Source organism: Austrofundulus limnaeus, unplaced genomic scaffold (genome assembly GCF_001266775.1).
Source record: "Austrofundulus limnaeus strain Quisiro unplaced genomic scaffold, Austrofundulus_limnaeus-1.0 Scaffold292, whole genome shotgun sequence".
Taxonomy (NCBI): domain Eukaryota; kingdom Metazoa; phylum Chordata; class Actinopteri; order Cyprinodontiformes; family Rivulidae; genus Austrofundulus; species Austrofundulus limnaeus.
In genome coordinates, this window is record NW_013952694.1 from 283,633 (window position 1) to 284,806 (window position 1,174).

The 1,174-nt window shown below is 35.8% G+C and overlaps 1 protein-coding gene across 2 annotated transcripts in view; it reads left to right on the forward strand.

Annotated features, from left to right (window-relative positions):
* Nucleotides 1-1,174, forward strand: part of serinc4 (serine incorporator 4) — a 38,251-nt gene that overhangs the window by 33,369 nt on the left and 3,708 nt on the right. For both annotated transcript variants that reach the window (XM_014021436.1, XM_014021435.1), the window contains exon 8: nucleotides 381-507. In XM_014021436.1, coding sequence (XP_013876890.1) covers nucleotides 381-507 — 127 coding nt within the window. The remainder of the gene's footprint in view (nucleotides 1-380; nucleotides 508-1,174) is intronic.

Consider the following 1,174-nt stretch of genomic DNA (forward strand, 5'->3'; position numbering starts at 1 on the left):
GTTTGTTGAATCTGACGTGACATGTTCGTACGAACCCTTTGTACGAACAAAAGTAAGAGAAATTTAGGAGAAGAATACGAACATGTTCTTGCATGAGGTCCATTGATACTACATTTTAACATTTTTACTGATCTTTTCAACACTGGAGCAAAGCAGGGCTGGTCACAAGTGTTTCTTACTGTAAACTCTTCATGCTTTTTAAAATACAATCCTGAATATAAAACTTATTTAGAAAAAAAGAAAAAAAAGATGATGAATCAAATCCTTTGAATATCCTCCTAAATAAACAGTAAATTCAAGGCCAATTGAAACAAATGATAACATTTTTCCTGAATAAAACTTAAGTGTAACTCATTCAGATGTGTTATGTTTTGTGTCAGTGGTGTATCAGGGCATGAACATGACAGTTTGTTAYCCAAACGTGGGACAAGATGAGATCCAGAATGAAGGCAATGCTGTCGCCATCATTGGAGCTGCCATCATGTACTGCTGTGTGCTCTTTGCATGGTGAGAATACACACAAGTAAAYGTTTCTTAAGTTTGTTCATATCTAACACACTACACAGAAACATGGGTCAAATAAACTGGAACTGTTTAAACTGGCAGATTGTGCTGAATTTTCCTTTTGGCACGATGTCCCATTCTGAGCAGCATGTTGATGACAGCAGAAACAAATGATACACTTTGAATGAAAACAAACCTCTAGTAGAGTCAGGCTCAGGATGAGCGACTGTCTGCCTGTTTTACAGGACAGCAGAGACAAACGAACACAGAAGGATTGGTCCAGGTGTGATTTATTTAATTAATTAATTTTTAACTTATTCAACTTTTATTTATTAAATTCCTTTCATTCATGAAACAAAAAAAAGATACACAGTAAAATTTAAAACAAACAAACAAAAAGAGCTAATTTTTATGGTAACAGAAGGAAAGGATAACACAAAATAAAAGGTAGTAATACCAGGAGAGCTGAGAGAATAAAGTCTTGGACTGGGTATTTGTCTTCCAGCAGGAAGCCAACCTTAACTATAGGATTTATCAAAAAGGAAAGTCTTCAGTCTAATCTTAAAAGTAGACASAGYGTCAGCCTCACGGACAGAAACTGGAAGTTGGTTCCACAAGAGAGGAGCTTGATAACTGAAAGCTCTGCCTCCCATTCTACTTTTAGAAACTC